The sequence below is a fragment of the Callorhinus ursinus genome, unplaced genomic scaffold (genome assembly GCF_003265705.2).
Source record: "Callorhinus ursinus isolate GAN/ISIS: 27379988/994484 unplaced genomic scaffold, GSC_fseal_2.0 scaffold37, whole genome shotgun sequence".
Lineage (NCBI taxonomy): Eukaryota > Metazoa > Chordata > Mammalia > Carnivora > Otariidae > Callorhinus > Callorhinus ursinus.
Genome location: NW_027397099.1, coordinates 586,073 through 602,050, shown reverse-complemented (window position 1 = coordinate 602,050; position 15,978 = coordinate 586,073). Strand labels below are relative to the sequence as shown.

The following is a 15,978-nucleotide window of genomic DNA, read 5'->3' as shown; positions in this document are numbered from 1 at the left end:
GTTGGTGAACTGCCCCGAAACCTTCACCCCAGACATGAGGTGCATCATGGGCGAGTCTCCTTCAGTTCAGGGCTACTTTGTGCTGGCGGGAATGAACTCTGCTGGCCTTTCATTTGGTGGAGGGGCTGGAAGGTAAGTCTTCCTTGCTCAGACCCTGCTTGCTGGGTGCTTCCTTCCTAGAGTTCCCTATTGCTGATGTGGTGTGTAATGGATGTATGTAATCTGGTATGTTAATAATGAGGTACACATAACTTGAGAGTTGTTCCCTTCAAAGTAATCACTGTGGGATACAGTGATTCCAGAAGTGTCATTGTGCACAATGTTTTGGGAACTCTTCTTTTGGAATTAGTCTCGGAGCCCACGAGATGTACTTTTTGGCTTTTGCAGTGGTTACAAATGTTGATCCTTTGAGTACATTTGAGTTTGGAAACAGTAAGTACTGTGAGTGAGACCTATGATCATGCTGAGTAATACAAGTCTTTTAAAAAAATTACTAATTAAAATCAGCCAGTCAGAAAGGACAAGTACTGTGTGGTTGCACTTCTCTGAGCTACTTTGGAGTGCCGGGGTGGCTGCTAGGGCCGGGGCAGTGGAGTGGAGAAGGACTGCTGGCTTCACGGAGAGAGTTTCAGTTGGGGAAGAGGGAGAGTTCTGGAGAGATGATGGTGGTGACAGTCACACAGCAGTGTTGAAGTACCTAATGCCCACTGAACCTCACACATGAAAATGATTAAGATGGTCAATTTTATGCTCTCTTTTGTTCTATGTTCTGTTATGTTCTGTGTATTTTACCACAATTAAATTTTTTAATTTTTTATTCATGAGGCCATTTTTCTTGAGTGACTTGTAGCATGGCTCTGAAAACAGTTATGGAAGAGGAGTTACCAAAAGTGTTTGGAGCTGAGATGTGGTCAGATAGTTGTATAACCTCCGAGAGTTTTCCAGAAAAAAACCACTGGCTGGATAAATTAGAGTACATTTGTATATTTTAGTCTTTCTTCATAGATGTGGCTTGTTTTATAGCACTTTCTTGGGAATCTTATTAGAGCTAAAATCATCAGCGGTTTTGAGAGTAATAGATGGGTCCATGTTTGTTCAGAAAAGTTAAGGAAATGGCCCAGAATTTCTCAGCCAGTCTGTGACAAGATGGGATGTTTCTGTTGGTTCTCGATTCCTCGTACAGTTAGGAGAGTGTCCCATCCGAGGTCTAGCAACTTCCCCCACATCTAAACAGGTACCTCGCTGAATGGATGGTGCACGGTTACCCATCTGAAAACATCTGGGAGCTGGACCTGAAGCGTTTTGGAGCCCTCCAGAGCAGCCGCACCTTTCTGCGCCACCGGGTCATGGAAGTCATGCGTGAGTGGAGCTCATTCCCAATTGCCCCGAGTCGAGCTTCTGATGTTTGGTTGAGGCATTAGGCCCCATGTGGTATTTATGGAACCTTCTCTTTAGTATATTGTCTTTTATTTACCACTGGGACTAGGAAGAATAGGCCTTCCGGGTGGTAGTTGCTGTCCACCTCCCCTCGGCAGCTCCTTTTGGATGCCTAGTGTTGTCCACTTTCCACTGTGCCTGAAGAAGTCCCCGTACCAGGTGAATGCTCTCACTCCCTACTTGATCTTTGAGATCATGATTTGCTTTCCAGGGCAGAGAATTTGCCACGTTATTCTCAGAGCTTCAAGCTTCTCTGAGTGATTTTTGTCATTTAACTGTTACGTGCTAACAAGATAGGAAACCACTTCTCGTGTAAATACAAAACATACGTTTTTGTTCTCCTTGTTCTTTCCTCCAGCTTTGAAGGCTTCTTCGTTTTAACTTGGTACTCTGCCTTGTGTCTGATTTACTTTCTAGTAAACCCTTAGGGTCAGCTTTTGTATCAGGAATTGAACCAAATCAGACTGTCATTTCACTGCCCTATACTGAGGAATAATTATTCTGAGACTTTGCCAAAATATTCCTAAATCTTTGGGGCATATTTATGCTCACAGCCAAGTTTCTACATTGGCTGTGAGCACCATTCTTGATTAACAGTGAACTGTTGGTTTAGTAGCAGGGGGTTCCATTCATGATGGGGCTTTTGGATAACGGATAACCTTCAGCACCTGTGTGCTCACTTCTGGCCTGGGGCAGAGAACTGTCTGTGGGAGACAGAGGGCCTGGCAGCAGGGTGGGTGGCCACTAAGGTTCTTTAATTTTAACAATTATTTTGGTTAAAATGTTGAACTCCTATAAGTCCTGACTTCTCCAGCCATAGTTACTTTAGAACCTGTGCAAATCATAATGGAGCTTAAGTTTCTCTTTGATGACATGACACTTACGGTGGCTGCCTCCGATTCTCACATAACGGGAATCGCAGGCACGACAGAAAGTGGGGAAAGGGTAAGTAGGACCTTAAGTGTGAGAGGAGACTGAAAAATCGTCACAAGATAAGGCAAGCAGCGCGGCTCCCTTCTCTTGACTCTGTCAGCCTCCCCCCGCCCCGTCCCTCTTGTGTGGAAGGCCGTGAAGTCAGGTTTCCTCTGTGCACGGGACTCGAGCTCACACTTTGGCTGTTTTTACATCTTGCTGTAGCAGATTAGACCCTAGGAAAAGTAAATTCTGACCCTAGCTTTGTTATGTGAATATGTTACTGGGCCAGGACTATGCAACCTGTCCGATTTCAGAGCCACCAAATCAGGGTATGCTGTGTGCCCTTTCACTTGGGAAACAGGTTAGATGTCAGAGAGAGAGGTCTGTAACAGTTCTCAGGTCTCAGCGACTCGGGCCCTGGTAAGGAAGCACTCGCTATGTTTTCACATGTTGTCGCTCCCCATGTGCTCTGGCCATGCAGCCTTGCTCTCTGCTGTGGAAGTCTGCCGTTGTTTCTGCCTACTGATTCGAAACGATGATTGTGAACAGAGACCTGGAGCTGCTCTGTGACTCACAGCTGTGTAACTGTGGAGGGATGATAGCAGTTCTTGCAGCCTTAGTCTGTCTTTTGGAGCCGGCTTGTTACACCGGGTACCATTTCTATATTAGGCCCTGTTAGCCTGGAGAGCGTGCTCTTGTGAATAGGAGCAAGTCCCGAATCTCGTGGATGCTGTGTTCTCTGCCCTGTGGTTTGAGCTAGCAGAGACTGTCCCTATCTGTTCCAGCTCTGCTGTACGATCTGAAGGTTCCCCGTTGGGACTTCCAGACCGGGAGGCAGTTACGCACCTCTCCTCTCTATGACCGGCTGGATGCACAAGGAGCCAGGTGGATGGAGAAACATGGATTTGAGAGGCCGAAGTACTTTGTGCCACCGGACAAGGGTAAAAAGGCCCATTCTCATTTTTGTTCCTTTTTGCCTTAAGAACCAAACCCATTTAAAATGTATTATAGCTAGAATGTGTTCCTAGAAGAATAAATAAGAAAAACCTGTCACACTCTACTAAGCTATACATGGAGGGCCCGCAATATAAATCTCCTTTTCTCTTTTCCTTTTGTTGTTTTCTGGTCCACAGACCTCCTGGCATTGGAGCAGAGCAAGACGTTCTATAAGCCAGACTGGTTTGACATTGTGGAGTCTGAAGTCAAGTGCTGCAAGGAAGCTGTGTGTGTCATTGACATGTCTTCTTTCACAAAGTTTGAAATAACAGTAAGTGCTTGGGAACCAAAAGAAGAGATTAGGAACCTTTGCATATTCATTGAATGCCCCCCGTTTTTCATCTGTTACTTTAAAACTGCTTCCGTAAGGACTCTGGTATATTTTAGTGTTTTATCTGTATTATAGCATTTTTCTACATTTTCAGCTGTTTCTGGGTTGTAATCTGCTTGCAGAGGCCCACTTACCATTCAACTCAAGAGCTAGCTTTCTCTAGAGCTTCTTGTGGTGGAGTAAATCTGCAGACATTATTGCCCGGGGACTGACGAAGGGAGTCTCCTCAGTCACGCCGTCTGTCAGACCGTGTCGCCGGCCATGTGCTCTGGAGCTCACGCTGTCTACTTTGTTCCCTAACCCTGCAGTCCGCCGGGGACCAGGCACTGGAAGTCCTACAGTACCTCTTCTCCAACGACCTGGATGTGCCTGTGGGCCACATCGTGCACACCGGCATGCTCAACCAGGCCGGGGGCTATGAGAACGACTGCAGCATCGCGCGCCTGGGCAAGCGCAGGTGAGGCCCGTGGCCGCCCCCCACGCCGTGCGGCAGAGCCAATTACCCCGGGACAAGGAGGTTTCAGTCACTCACGGCCTGTCCATTGGCAGTGCAGTACAGACGGAAATCACAAGGGAAGGAAAAGAGAAAAAACCACCCCAGATTATATAAAACTCCACGTGGACAGAGCAGTCACCCTAGGGGGCGGAGATGTTCGCTTACAGTAGTAGGTCTGTATGCTCTCTTGGCACCGACAGGAAGCCCAAGTCTTCTGTTTTGTCCTTACGCGGTAGATCCTGGAATTAGGCGCTGCTGGCCCTCTCTGAAAGCGAGGAGTCCACTTGCTGGTCTTCTGCTCATTGGTTGCTTTGAAATGAGTTAACCTGCCTGCTTCCTGACCCTTTCTCTGCTGCCTGGCTTTGATTACTCTCCATCTCCCTTTCAGTTTCTTCATGATTTCCCCCACCGACCAGCAGGTCCACTGTTGGGCCTGGCTTAAGAAACACATGCCGGAAGACAGCAACCTGCTTCTGGAGGATGTCACCTGGAAATACACTGGTCAGTGGGCCTCTGGGGTCAGCTGCACAGGAGAAGGCCAGCCTGTCCAGATTTGTCTTCTCCATTTGCCTTCTATTTGACATTCAGAAATGGGGGTCAGAGTGAGAGGTGTGCAAGAGGTTTTCTGGTTGCACAACATTGATCTCTAATACCCACGTTTTTGTCAGTGAGGTGTGGAGTGAGTTGTGCTTTAGTTTTGGTTGCACTGCTATATCCCCTGTAGCCAGCATGGAGGAGTGCAAATATTGGTTGAATGAATGGGAAAGTTTTTTTTTTTTTAAAGATTTTATTTATCTATCTGACGAGGCACCTGGGTGGCACAGTTGGTTGGGCATCCAACTCGACCTCGTCTTAGGTCATGATCTCAGGGTTGGAAGATCAAGCCCTGTGTCAGGCTCATCGTGGAGTCTGCTTGAGATTCTTTCTCTCCCTCCCTCTGCCCCTCCTCCCTCTGGCGTGCATGCACTGTCTCTCTCTAAAATAGATAAATCTTCCTTTAAAAAAGATTGATCAGGGCGCCTGGGTGGCTCAGTCGTTAAGCGTCTGCCTTCGGCTCAGGTCATGATCCCGGGGTCCTGGGATCGAGCCCCGCATCGGGCTCCCTGCTTGGCGGGAAGCCTGCTTCTCCCTTTCCCACTCCCCCTGCTTGTGTTCTCTCTCTTGCTGTCTCTGTCAAATAAATAATATCTTAAAAAAAAAAAAAAGGATGTATCAGCGGACTCCATGCTGAGCACTGAGCCCAACACGGGCCCTGATCTCACGACCCTGAGATTGTGACCTGAGATGAAATCAAGAATCAGATGGCCAACCAACTGCACCACTCAGGTGCCCAGAAAAGTATTTTTTAATTTATTGCTTAAGTATTATTTTCTTCAAAATTTCCCCTTAGCTTTTTTTAACTGAGTGAATAATTTTTGGGAATGACTTAATTTCCTGATCGTCTCCTCCTCAGCAGTCCTCTGGGGGAGCAGCCCCCCCCCCACCCAAGTCCACATTCTCGGTTTAAGGCCTGCCCCTCCCACTTCACTGACACCTGCACTTGTCCCCAACAGGCCCTCACTGCCAATTCATCACGGCACCAACCACGTTTTCCTTTTTGCCACCAGACTGGCAGACTGTGGAAGCAAAGCTGTCTAGCGCACGAGGGCAGCTAACGTGCAGTTACCACAAGCGGCCGTCACATGATGGACTCCAGGGTGGTTGGGTGGCTCTCCTCAGGGCTCTCCTCCCGGTGCAGATTTGGGAGTGGGCTCTTCCCGTCCTCTGGCAGCACTGGGAAGCGGGAGGCAGTGGGAACTGTGCGGGGAGGTCGTGGCCAGGCCTGGAAGCGGGCTCCTCTCATGGGCCAGGACGTGGTCGCACGACCCCAGTGTCGCAGCCGAGGAGGCTGTGGGGTGCTGTCTACCGGGGTACCTGGCGGGAGGCAGCCCTCTTACCAGGCACGCTCTCGCCAGCAGGCGGGAGCTGCACTTAGCAGGCCTGTCGAGGGGTGTGTTTGCCAGAATGGAAGTGCTCTCTGCCCATCCTTGGGTTGCCTGAGCAAAGGGTTTCTGTCATGGTCTCAACACCTGCCTGGCAGTAAGGGAGCAAGTCCAAAACAGACTTTGCTCTTGGGCTCAGCTGTTACCTTGACTGGCATCTCTTGTTCTTTTCTGTTTAGCCCTCAATCTGATCGGTCCCCGAGCTGTGGATGTGCTGTCTGAGCTGTCCTATGCCCCTATGACTCCAGACCACTTCCCAAGTCTGTTTTGCAAGGTGGGTGCTAATAAAGTTTTAGTTTTTTAAATGAGTAGGGATTATTTCTTTTATAGGGATGGCAATTACATGTTCTTACTACAGCATCAGTGCCCACAAAGGGTGTTGTGGTTTTCATTAAGCAAACAAAATGAGTAAATTTATTTTTCACCCTTCCAGGTCTCCCTATTCAGTAAGCATTAGGATATCTTTGAAGTGGATTTAACTTCTATGAGTGTCAGCCCTATATATTTATTGCTTTGTGTAGCAGTGGATTAAATTTTATAAATTAAAGGATTATGACATGGATGCCAAAACATTCTAGTTAAGGTCCGGTCCCCTCTCCATGCAGTGCTTCTCCCTTTCCCTTCACAGGGTAACTTCTGTGTACTGGCATCTCTAGGTGAGCAGCAGTTTAGGTGAATCCCTGAAGAGCTTATGTAAGTTTCTTATATTTGGCAACTTGTAACTGAGTAAAAGAAACAGCAGCTGAATACTGCTAAGAGAGGTCCAAACAGACCAGTGGTTTGGTAACCTGTATCAAACAGCTGGGGGACAGTTCCTGATGGAGGCTCTCGGAAGTTCAAACCCAAGCTGGGATCTACCTACTGACTGTACAGTTTTCCTTTTTCTCCATGGCGGAGTGAAAGCAAAAGAAAACTGACCGTTAGCCATCAGCAGACCCTCGCCTGCATGGTTTGCTTCCTGCACGAGAAATCTACGTGTGTGAGCCTACAGAGTAGTGTGTCGTGTTGGGCTCCCTGTGGGGGTAGGTTGCTACAGTGCCGTCTGGGACCTGCCAGTAAGAATAGTGATTGTGTCAGAGGCCTGTTCGGTAATTGAGCTGCTGTAAACACGTGTTGAGCATTAGAAGCCCACCCTCTGACCCCAGAGTAGCAGGCGCACTGTGTTCTGTGGCCATCAGGTGTCCTCTTTTGTCGGACGGGTGCCCAGGACTTGCCAAATTCCCCGGAGAAGACATTTACCTGGTCTTCGTTGCTCCTCATGCCCCTGACTAAATTTAACAAATCTTTAGCAGGATTTTGTGAAAAATGTTTCATGCTTATAAAGACTTTGCCTCCACTTCCCACCAGCAGCTTGGCTGGCCCTCCTGAAATAGTGGTATTCATCAGAAGAGAGATTACAGAGACAGTACTCCATCCCTGGTGACCCCAGTACTTGGAAACAGACCACTTTGAGGATGCATTTCTTTCATTCACATATATCTCCTTCAGGGTCAGAGGGTGCAGAGCTAATGAGAGGAGTTTACCTCAGGTAGTCATCACTTTAACAGATGTGGAGTGCTCACTTCCTCTGAAGAGTCTCCATACTCAACTTCTCCCTTTGCTTCCACAGGAGATGAGTGTGGGCTACGCAAATGGCATCCGGGTGATGAGCATGACTCACACAGGAGAGCCGGGATTCATGCTTTATATCCCCATAGAGGTGAGCCTCCTGGAGGAAGGTGGCTGGCTTTCCCAAGCCTGCTGGGCACTGGCAGGGTTGGAGAGCTGGATCTGACCAGGCCTTGGGAATTGAGATAGGCTCCAATAGAGGGACTTCAACATTTTGAACTAAGTTATTTCCTTTTTGAATAGGAAATGCATTTACATGGTTTAAAAATCAGAATCTATAGGAAGGATTTCGTGCCACCTGACCAGTTCCCACCAACCACCACTAATGATACAACTGTTAGTTTTTGTAGGTCATGTCGGAGATTTCTGTGCATATGCAAGCAAGTTCAAACACATTCTTAACCCTTTTTTAGAAACACAGCTGGAAGCATACTGATATTCTTCGTGATCTCTTAATAATTTATTGTAGAGATCCTTCCCAGTCAGTACCTAAAGAGAAGAGCTTCCTCCTCATTTTTTAACAGTGGTTAGTATTCCTTCACATCGTCGAATCATAATTTACGTGATCAGCCTGGTACTAATAGACATTTGTGGTTGTAGCTCTTCGTAGTCCTTTGCTGTTACAAGAAGTTGTGTGTATGAGTGTCTCCCTGTGGCACGTGCGTGTGTGTACCAGCGCCACTTTCTCCCTTCAGCCGATAGGTACAGCACTGTCAGTGCGCTCTGCTGTGTGTGAGATGAAGCGATGTTTTAGAACCCATTTCCAAGTAAAAGCTCATCAGTAGGACCTACACACTCCTGCCTGCCTGTGCCCCATCCCCGTTCTTCCGACCTTATCCTGCCTCCTCTGCCTCTTCCGCTCGCCAGTCCTTGAACACGCTGCTGCTCCAGCCTCAGGGGCTTTGCACTCGCTCTTCCCTTCCCTGGCCTGGCCTTCCCCCAGAGAGAGGCTCTCACAGCCGCACCTGCTTCAGGGCTTGTTCACATGGCATCTTCTGGATGAGGCCTTATGGGCGCAGCCACAACCCCCACCCCCAGCTCTCCTGCTCCGCTTTCCCTGTGTTGTTTTGCTCCACAGGCTTATCACTGTCTGATAAAATGTATTTTATTTCATTCATCAGATTACCCTTATTTAAATGTAAGTTCTCTGAAGGCAGGAATATTTAACTTTTATATCCCCAGCACCTACCGAAGTATTTGGCACATAGTAAATGCTTAATAAATGTTGCATGGATGAATGTTCTGGTCATACCCTTCGTGCATTTTTGTATTGCATGATTGGTCTTTTTACCAATTTCTAGGCATCGTCTGAATCAGTCCTTGCTGTTGAGGTGTATCCCAGTTTGTCATTTGTCTTTTTTTGGAGGATTTTATTTTAGAGTGTGTGCACAAGCGGGGACGGGCAGAGGGGGAGAGAGTCTCAGGCCGACTCAGCACTGAGCATAGAGACCGATGTGGGACTTGATCTCAAAACCCTGAGATCGTGACCTGAGCTGAAACCAAGAATTGGAGGCTTTAACCACTGAGCCTCCCAGGTACCCCCCAGTTTGTCGTTTTGTCTTTTTTTTTGCCACATAGGTTTCTTTTTTAATTATGAGAAATGTTTCATATGTTGCATAAATTATTTCAATTTTTATGTAATTGAGTTGATCTTTTGTGCCTTCTAGAGTTTGATGCATAGAGGGGACTTCTCTACTCCAGGATTATAAAATTTTTTCAGTTTTCTTCTAGTGCTTTTATAGTTGTGTTGTTCTGTTGTATGGGTTTGTGGTTTTTTAAGAATATTTCAATGCTCCATCCTTTTGCAGTGTCTCTTGCTGTACTTAATGAGATAGGGATCAGACTTTTTTTTCCATATGGATAACCAGTGATTTGGCATTCTTCCCTTACCAGATCCTAAATTCCTCTGTGTATTTCGGTTTATTTCTAGGCTTCCATTCTGTTCCCTTGCTCTATCCATAATCAAGATCACACTGTTTTAATTACTGAGTCTTCATTATGTATTTTAATATTTGGTTGCACTTATCTCCTTCATAACTTGGAAAACTCTGGAAGGAAACCATGTTTCCTTATTTGCCCCTGGAAACTATAATTATCTAGTTAGAAACACTGCATTTTTTTGGATTATGTTACATTTATATATTAGGAAGAACTGACACGATGAATCTTACAAAGAATGCCTTTTAGTTTTTTTTTTTTTAAAGATTTTATTTATTTATTAGAATGAGAGAGAGCACGAGAGGGAAGAGGGTCAGAGGGAGAAGCAGACTCCCTGCTGAGCAGGGAGCCTGATGTAGGACTCGATCCCGGGACTCCAGGATCATGACCTGAGCCGAAGGCAGTCGCTTAACCAACTGAGCCACCCAGGCGCCCATGCCTTTTAGTTTTTATTTAAGTTTTTTTGGTGACCTTTCAGAGGTATTTTTAAGTTTTCTTCATATAGATGTTATAGTATTTTGTTGTTGCTGTTGCGAATGAGAAGGGTGTCTTTGTTCCATTATCTTCTAAGTGATTATGATTTTTTTTGAAGATTTTATTATTTGAGTAAGAGCACAGGCGGGGAAGGGGCAGGGGGGCAGAGCTGAGCCAGGAGCCGGTTGCAGGGCTGAATCCCAGGACTCTGAGCTGAAGGCAGAGATTTAACCAACTGAGCCACCCAGGCACCCCAAAGTGATTGTGATTTTTGAAAGCTATTTTTTCTATTGTAGTCTTTATTTCTTACTAATTATCTTATAGTTGTTTTTTAGTTGAATCCCTGGAATTTTCAGGGTCCAATCTTAAATACACACAGTAAGTTTTTTTAATTTTTTTAAATTTTTAAATTTTTTAAATTTTTTTTTTTTTAAGTTTTTTCTTAACTTTTATTCCTAACAATTTCTCTTGTCCAGTTGGGACAAGACATAGGGATCCTAGGCATCATTGTCTTGTTCTTGATGTTAGTCACGTTACTTACAGCCTTAGGCTTTGTTTTAGTTATTAGCTGAAGCATGCATTTACCATCCCATGGAACTTTATGTGCTTGTCCAGACAAATATAACAATGTTAAGATGAAGGGATTACTCACGATTTGGGAAGAGTTGATACAGAGGTAGTTGACTCGTGCCTGTACAGGTAAGGATCGAGTCTGAATTTGCCACCTGGGTGCCTGTGTCATAAATTGGCCAAACCCGATGAAGAGGGGGAGGCTCTGGCTCCAGCAGCTTCATTACTTGAAGCCTTGGTTTCTACTTCTGATTATCCTGGGCTGGTCCCGTTTTTATGATTTTCCATGAGCCCAAGAGGTGATTTGTGCCATGCCTGGGTTCTTTTCAAGCTGGCTTTTGTCCTCAAGAAGGTTATACAATTGACCCTTGAATGACGGGGTCAGGGGCACCCACCCACTCAGAGCTCCACATAGAACTTTTGACTCCTCAAAAACCTTACCTACTGATAGCTTACTGTTGACTGCAAGCCTCACTGATCACATAAGGAGTTGACTGATACATATTCTGTGTGCTCTATGTATTTTGTACTGTCGTCTTACAATCTAGGAAGCTAGAGATAAAGTGTTAGTAAAATCCTAAGGAAAATACATTTATGGCCCTGTACTGTATGGAAAAATCCACGTAGAAGTGAGACCCACGCAGTTCAAGCCCATGTGAACTAGTCAACTACACTTGTCTCTTTGAGGGAAATGTCTTCGAAAACATGGTGGCAAATGGCAGATTCTTGTTCTGTTCACACTAAATCCCCAGCACTTAGAAAATGAGTACATGCTGGGGAGTTTTCTCACCTAACCCAAGACTAGTTACCTGCTTTAAATCTTTCTTCCCTGGCCTTCCTCTTAACTCCAGTATTCAGCTTGAGACTGGAAAGCACTGAACGGAAGGCACCAGGGATGCAGGCCCTTTATTTATCTCGTTGCCATGTCAGTGTCCCCCCCCTCCCCACCCCCATTCGGGTGCCTGGCTCACGCGTACAGACTCCACAGCTGTGTGCAGATTCGGGAGCACGGGGGCTCTTCTAGGGGCTCTTCCCGCAGGTCACATCGTCCTGACCACCGTGGCCCGTTCAGTAGATGCCGACTCAGACCAAGGAGTGTGACTGGCAGGGCAGCGGACTCCCCCCCCCCCCCCAGGGGGAAGAACTGCAACACCAGGGAGCCAGGTGTTTTTCTGGTTTTCCACTTTTATTGAGCTTTCATGGGCACACGTCATTGGTCAGGTTTCAGCGCGTGGCCTGGTGGACAGACAGGTCCCATGAAAGAACATCTGTGCTCAGTTTCACGAGTGTCCTTCGTCTCAGAGATGCCATAAGAAGCACTAAAGCAGTGTTCCTTGTGATGGAGACACTTGGGATTCACTCTCTTAACTTCCGCATCTGTCACACAGCAGGGTCCCTGACAGGGCCATCCGGTGGTTCGCTCCCTCCCTCCCTGGTTCTCATTTGTCTCCAACCTGGAAGTCTGTGCCTTCTGCCCCCTTCCTCCACTTCCCCTCCTTGCACTTCCCAACTCTCGAACCACAGCTCTGGTCTCTCTTTCCGTGAGTTTGCGTTTCTTTGTGGTTTTAGATTCCGCTCAGAAGTGCAGTTGTACGATATTTCTCTGATTTCTCGTCGTTTTGTCTGTGTTAACAGTTTTTAAAGCAAATGATGACTGTTCTGGGCTTTAGATTCCACACAGCGTGTTTAGGTAGGGATTGAAAATTTGCTTTCCGTTTGGCAAACTTGGTTTACTTAAGCTGATACTTATGGTTTCTGGAACTGAGCAGAGAATGCCGTGGGAGGCTGGCTGTTGTGGGACACGGGTTGGGGCGCGCTGCCTTCCTGGCTCCTCTGGGACTTGATCTGGGTCTCCCGCTGTGCCATCATCTGAAAAGTCAGACTGTACACAGAGTTGTGTGTGACCCACATTTCAGCACAGGCCATGCATGAGGGGTCATGGGGGTAGCGAGTGGGGCAAGAGAGCAAGTGGCAGAGGAGTGGGCTGTTGGAGAGGCAGTTAGGGGCCTGGCCACGGATGGGGTGGTCCGAGTGCGTCTGGGATTCGCATTTGAGGACTGCTCCCTGTCCTAGGCACCACAGAGAAGGGATACGGGTACTGCTTTCATGGAGCTTAAACGGGGGTTCGCGGTGACCCGGGCTCACGACCCCTGGGCTGTAGTGCTTTGTTATGTCAAGGATGAGATGTCTTGAGAATTTCATACACCCTTCTGCCTTGTCAGGGTGCAGGCGGTCCACCCCTGGCATTGCAGACACAGCCCGTGTTGAATTCTGAGGGTGCGGAGCTCACTGACCTTTCGTCTCTTCCCCCAGTACGCCCTGCACGTGTACAACGAGGTGATGAGTGTTGGGCAGAAATATGGGATCCGGAATGCCGGCTACTATGCTCTTCGTAGTCTGCGGATTGAGAAGTTTTTTGCCTTCTGGGGTCAGGATTTAAATACCCTCACCACGCCCCTGGAATGTGGACGAGAATCTCGGGTGAAACTGGAAAAGGTACTGTATCTGCACAGCCCACTGCCCTGCCCCCCCACCCCCCCTGCCTGCGCCGACTCTCCCTCAAGGGAGGGGCTGAGGGGAAGGCCCAGGGGTGGCCGCGGGGCAACGAGGATGGTGTCCTTAGAAGGAAAAACGTGTCTGTCCTAATAAGGAAACTGGTTGTGAGCATTGGCGCCCACCGCCCGCCCCAGCCCTGGGCTCAGGAGCTGCACGCCCCACTGTCTGAAGCAGCCCGGAGCCCTGCTTGGCGCTCCTGCAGACTCTGGGCTTCCAGGGAAGCTTCTCCACTAATGTGCCACAGACGTGTGTACACAGTACTCCTCTTGTATTCAAATGGCTCATTTTTTGTGTGGTTTTCAAAGTAGTGGGAACATTTTTTTTTTTTTAAAGAGTCCCAGGTCAAGAGGAAGTTAGTGCTGAGTCTCTTTCCCACCCCTGCCCCTCACCGACCCACCCTCCCCAGCAGCGGCGCCTCCGCTCTGCCCCCACCCCCAGCCGGCCCTCCACGTGCTTGCTCCACCGCAGCTGAACAAAATCTCAGTCCTTACCCCGCAGGGCGGTAGGCCTCCAGTCTTCTCGGTGAGCAATTACGATTTTTCTCTGCTATAAAAGTAATGAATACTAATTTTGGAAAATAGGGAAAAGTATGAAGAAAATTAAACACCTGTTTTATCTGTTCATAATCACGCACTTTCTGTCCTGCTGCGGTTTCTTGTACAAACCTATATGCATGGGCTTTTTGTCGAGATTATATAAAAATAGTTTTTCTAAAATAATTCTAGCAAGTACGTTCGGAGGATTTTTCTTCCTATTTTTTTCTATGTGGTCTTGTGGTTGAACTCTGAAAAATGTATGCCTGTTTTATAGAAGTTTTCTGAGGTCTTTTAATATGGTGAAAACAGGTTTTCATGCGGTGGGAAAGCCACACGGGGGGGTGAGTGTGGCCTCCAGTGAGGCTGCCCCGTGTCAGCCTTGCCCTTCTTCCCTAGGGGATGGACTTCATTGGCCGAGATGCCCTGCTGCAGCAGAAGCAGAATGGGGTGTACAAACGCCTCACCATGTTCATCCTGGACGATCATGACACTGACCTGGACCTCTGGCCATGGTGGGGAGAGCCCATTTACCGCAATGGGCAGTATGCGGGCAAGACCACCAGCAGTGCCTACAGCTACACCCTGGAGCGCCATGTCTGCCTGGGCTTTGTGCACAATTTTTCTGAGGACACTGGGGAAGAACAGGTGGTGACAGCAGATTTCATCAACCGGGGGGAGTATGAGATTGACATCGCGGGACACCGGTTCCAGGCCAAGGCAAAGCTCTACCCGGTCACCTCGCTCTTCACCCACAAGCGCCGGAAGGATGATGTGGAGCTCAGTGACTTGCACGGGAAGTAATGGCCACTAGCCTCGCTTCCCCACCTGCCCACTCCCGCAGGGCTCCCACCGCCCCCAGCTCCTTGATGGGATTTTAAACTTCACCTGCTTTTAAATCTTTTGCTTTGCAGCCTCTCTTCTCCTTCCCTCCTCCCTTTTGTACCTTCCCATCCCACCCACCCTCCCAGCGACCCCTTCACCCCTCAGATTCCCAGGGCGACATGAAACGTGTCTGATGGGCAGGACAGGTGCAAACTCCACTTGTGGAAGTAGGTAACCATGACAGTCTGATTTCTAATGTCTCGAAGCAAGGGAAGCAGGTGGTGTACAGGCCTCTGGGCACGAGTCCCACTCCCTGAGGCTAAGTTTTCTTGGAGCAACCTGTTCATTTTGGTGGGTCGTTGTGTGTCTGAATCAGCCCTGTGCTCGAGCCCGCCCATGCTGTTGCGCCAGGCAGACCATTCTCCTTTTCCATTGGGCTGTGGGTGGGCACCCTGATACCTCTAGCAAGAGGTTGACCATCTACCTCACTCATGAGAGGCATCACGTGGACGTTACCTGGTCTCTAGCAAACAGCTGACCTGGCTCCGGCCTAAAATCTTCCTCCTGTCTCAGTCAGCTCTCTCAGAGGGTTTGTTGGCCTGAGTAAACAAGCCGGTGTTTGAAAGGGAAAAACCATGTTGCCTTTTGTGTTGCTCTTCCCAGCTGAAAGGGTCTGCTCTCTGAAGGTGCTCAGCACCGAGGTGGTTTCCTGCCCTTAGAAGGCTGCTGCTTCCTGCCGCTCCGAGCTCGGTGACCCGACCCAGCATCTCCCTCACCTGTCCCTTGTTCAGCAGGCACTGCTGTCCCTTTGGAACAGGGCGGGTGTGTGCTATCCTGGTGAGGAACCAAATCTTGCTGGCCGTTCTGAGTTTGAGCGCGCTGCTGGCCTCCCATGTTTGGCTTCCTCTGGCCCAGAACAGGCAGATGCCCCCAGAGTAACCCCAGGGGTCTGTGGAGAGGGTACGTTCTGTGAGTCGGCTGGCTGCCCGCCCAGCCAGCCGGCCCTCTGGGTCTCTGGAATGGAAAAGGGCCTGGGGCACCAGGAAGGCCCTCCCCGCCCCCCGTGAGGTAGGGTCTGCGCCCAGCCTTTGCTGTTCCAGATTTTAAATCTTTGTTGTCGTAACTTGGAAGCATTAGCTCTGATAGGCCTCTATACTGAAGAGTCATTTGTTTTAGAGGAGCTTAAAATTCTCAGGTGGGTCTGTCTGCTGTGGCATCTCTTGGGGTCTGTTTAATCAGACAGATTCCTTCTAGACACTGTTTGCCATTTCCCCAGCCAGACAACTCCTACTTGACTACTGACTGCTCAAGGAGGTC

At 48.3% G+C, this 15,978-nt stretch overlaps 1 protein-coding gene across 3 annotated transcripts; it reads left to right on the top strand.

Moving 5' to 3' along the window:
• Window positions 1–6: 6 nt before the first annotated feature.
• On the top strand, window positions 7–15,914 carry PDPR (pyruvate dehydrogenase phosphatase regulatory subunit). Of its 3 annotated transcripts, none has more exons than XM_025888878.2 (10): window positions 7–39; window positions 1,235–1,359; window positions 3,138–3,293; window positions 3,486–3,619; window positions 3,988–4,136; window positions 4,564–4,676; window positions 6,337–6,431; window positions 7,767–7,856; window positions 13,061–13,243; window positions 14,236–15,914. In XM_025888878.2, exons 1-10 carry the CDS (start codon window positions 35–37, stop codon window positions 14,638–14,640), a joined length of 1,455 nt encoding a protein of 484 aa, XP_025744663.1. In that variant the 5' UTR covers window positions 7–34; the 3' UTR covers window positions 14,641–15,914. The 3 variants fall into 3 exon arrangements, with proteins under 3 accessions (XP_025744663.1, XP_025744662.1, XP_073736118.1); XM_025888877.2 differs by having other exon boundaries at window positions 7–132; XM_073880017.1 differs by lacking the exon at window positions 7,767–7,856 and having other exon boundaries at window positions 7–132.
• The last annotated feature ends 64 nt before the right edge of the window (window positions 15,915–15,978 follow it).

Bases quoted from the DNA above. Each gene is read 5' to 3' on its own strand.
- PDPR (XM_025888877.2), top strand. From the start codon at position 35: ATGAGGTGCATCATGGGCGAGTCTCCTTCAGTTCAGGGCTACTTTGTG. The intron at 3,294-3,485 runs GTAAAAAGGCCC...TCTGGTCCACAG, and splicing joins CTTTGTGCCACCGGACAAGG to ACCTCCTGGCATTGGAGCAG. The intron at 6,432-7,766 runs GTGGGTGCTAAT...TTGCTTCCACAG, and splicing joins TCCCAAGTCTGTTTTGCAAG to GAGATGAGTGTGGGCTACGC.